The sequence below is a fragment of the Vollenhovia emeryi genome, unplaced genomic scaffold (assembly GCF_000949405.1).
Source record: "Vollenhovia emeryi isolate VEMERY1.0 unplaced genomic scaffold, V.emery_V1.0 DF950707.1, whole genome shotgun sequence".
Classification (NCBI taxonomy): Eukaryota; Metazoa; Arthropoda; class Insecta; order Hymenoptera; family Formicidae; genus Vollenhovia; species Vollenhovia emeryi.
The window spans coordinates 1-1,173 of NW_011955659.1; the positions used below are offsets into that span (position 1 = coordinate 1).

At 43.1% G+C, this 1,173-nt stretch overlaps 1 protein-coding gene across 1 annotated transcript; it reads right to left on the minus strand.

Annotated features, from left to right (window-relative positions):
- Positions 1–145: 145 nt before the first annotated feature.
- On the minus strand, positions 146–1,001 carry LOC105566409 (the record flags this gene model as incomplete). The annotated part of the gene is made up of 1 exon (XM_012020433.1): positions 146–1,001. A coding segment is annotated over exon 1 (856 nt), but the record flags the coding sequence as incomplete, so codon positions are not given.
- Positions 1,002–1,173: the final 172 nt, after the last annotated feature.

Here is a 1,173-nt window from a genome sequence, read left to right on the forward strand (position 1 = left end):
TTACCGCCCGCCTTCGTTAACCACTGTTAACGAAAGAATCAAGAAGAATTAACGGGAATAGGAAGTGGGCACACCTTTACGATTGGTCGCTGTAACAGAGAAGTCTGAGTACGTATTGATACAACGCGTGTATAGCCGTCTTTACCTGGGTGTAATTGGATTATTCGGCCAAGAGGCCATTTTGAAGGAGGATAACGTTCGTCAACAACTAAAACTAGCGTTCCTTCCTTAAGAGGTGGGAGAGTTTTGTTCCATTTATACATGGCGAGATACCGTTGCAGGCATTCTTTAGACCAGCGTGACCAAAAACTTGAAAGCATCTGACGATTTAGTTGCCAACGTGACAGATGAGAACATTTGATCAATTCAAGTGATGGTTCGGGTAGAGTTGTGATTGCACTTCCGATAAGAAAGTGTCCTGGAGTTAACACTTGTAGATCATCTGGATCATCTGTTAGTGGGCTCAATGGCCGTGAGTTTAGTACTGCTTCAATTTGCGTTAATAACGTTGCCATTTCCTCATAAGTAAGTCGGTTCTCCCCAATAACTCGTTTTAAATGAAATTTTACTGATTTTACCCCGGCTTCCCATTTACCCCCGAAATGAGGTGCTGCTGGTGGGTTAAACTGCCATTGAGTGCCATCAGTTGCGAGAAGTGATGCTAATTCTTTTATTTCCTTCGAAGAAGACGTGAAAAAATGTCGTAATACGGAGTCAGCACCTTTGAAATTTGTTCCACAGTCGCTTCTGAGTGTAGAGCATATTCCTCTTCGCGCTGTGAACCGTTTATATGCTGCAATGAATGCGTCCGTGGTATAATCTGTAACTAATTCTAGATGAATGGCGGAAGTGGCATGGCAAACAAAAAGCGAAATGTAAGCTTTGTATGTTCGAGAATTCCTTCCCTTCCAGGTCTTGAGAAGGAACGGCCCTGCGTAATCGACACCAGTATGTTGAAAAGGACGAGATGGTGTCACTCTCTCCGTTGGAAGTTGCCCCATAATTTGTTGAGCTCTTCTTTGGCGATATCTAGCACAACGAACACATTTTAGAATATATGATCTGACTGGAACTCTTCCGCCTACGATCCAGTAATTATGTCGGATAAACGTTAATGTGACTTGAGTTCCTCCATGCATTGTTCGGTGGTGGGCATCGGCAATTATTAAAGTA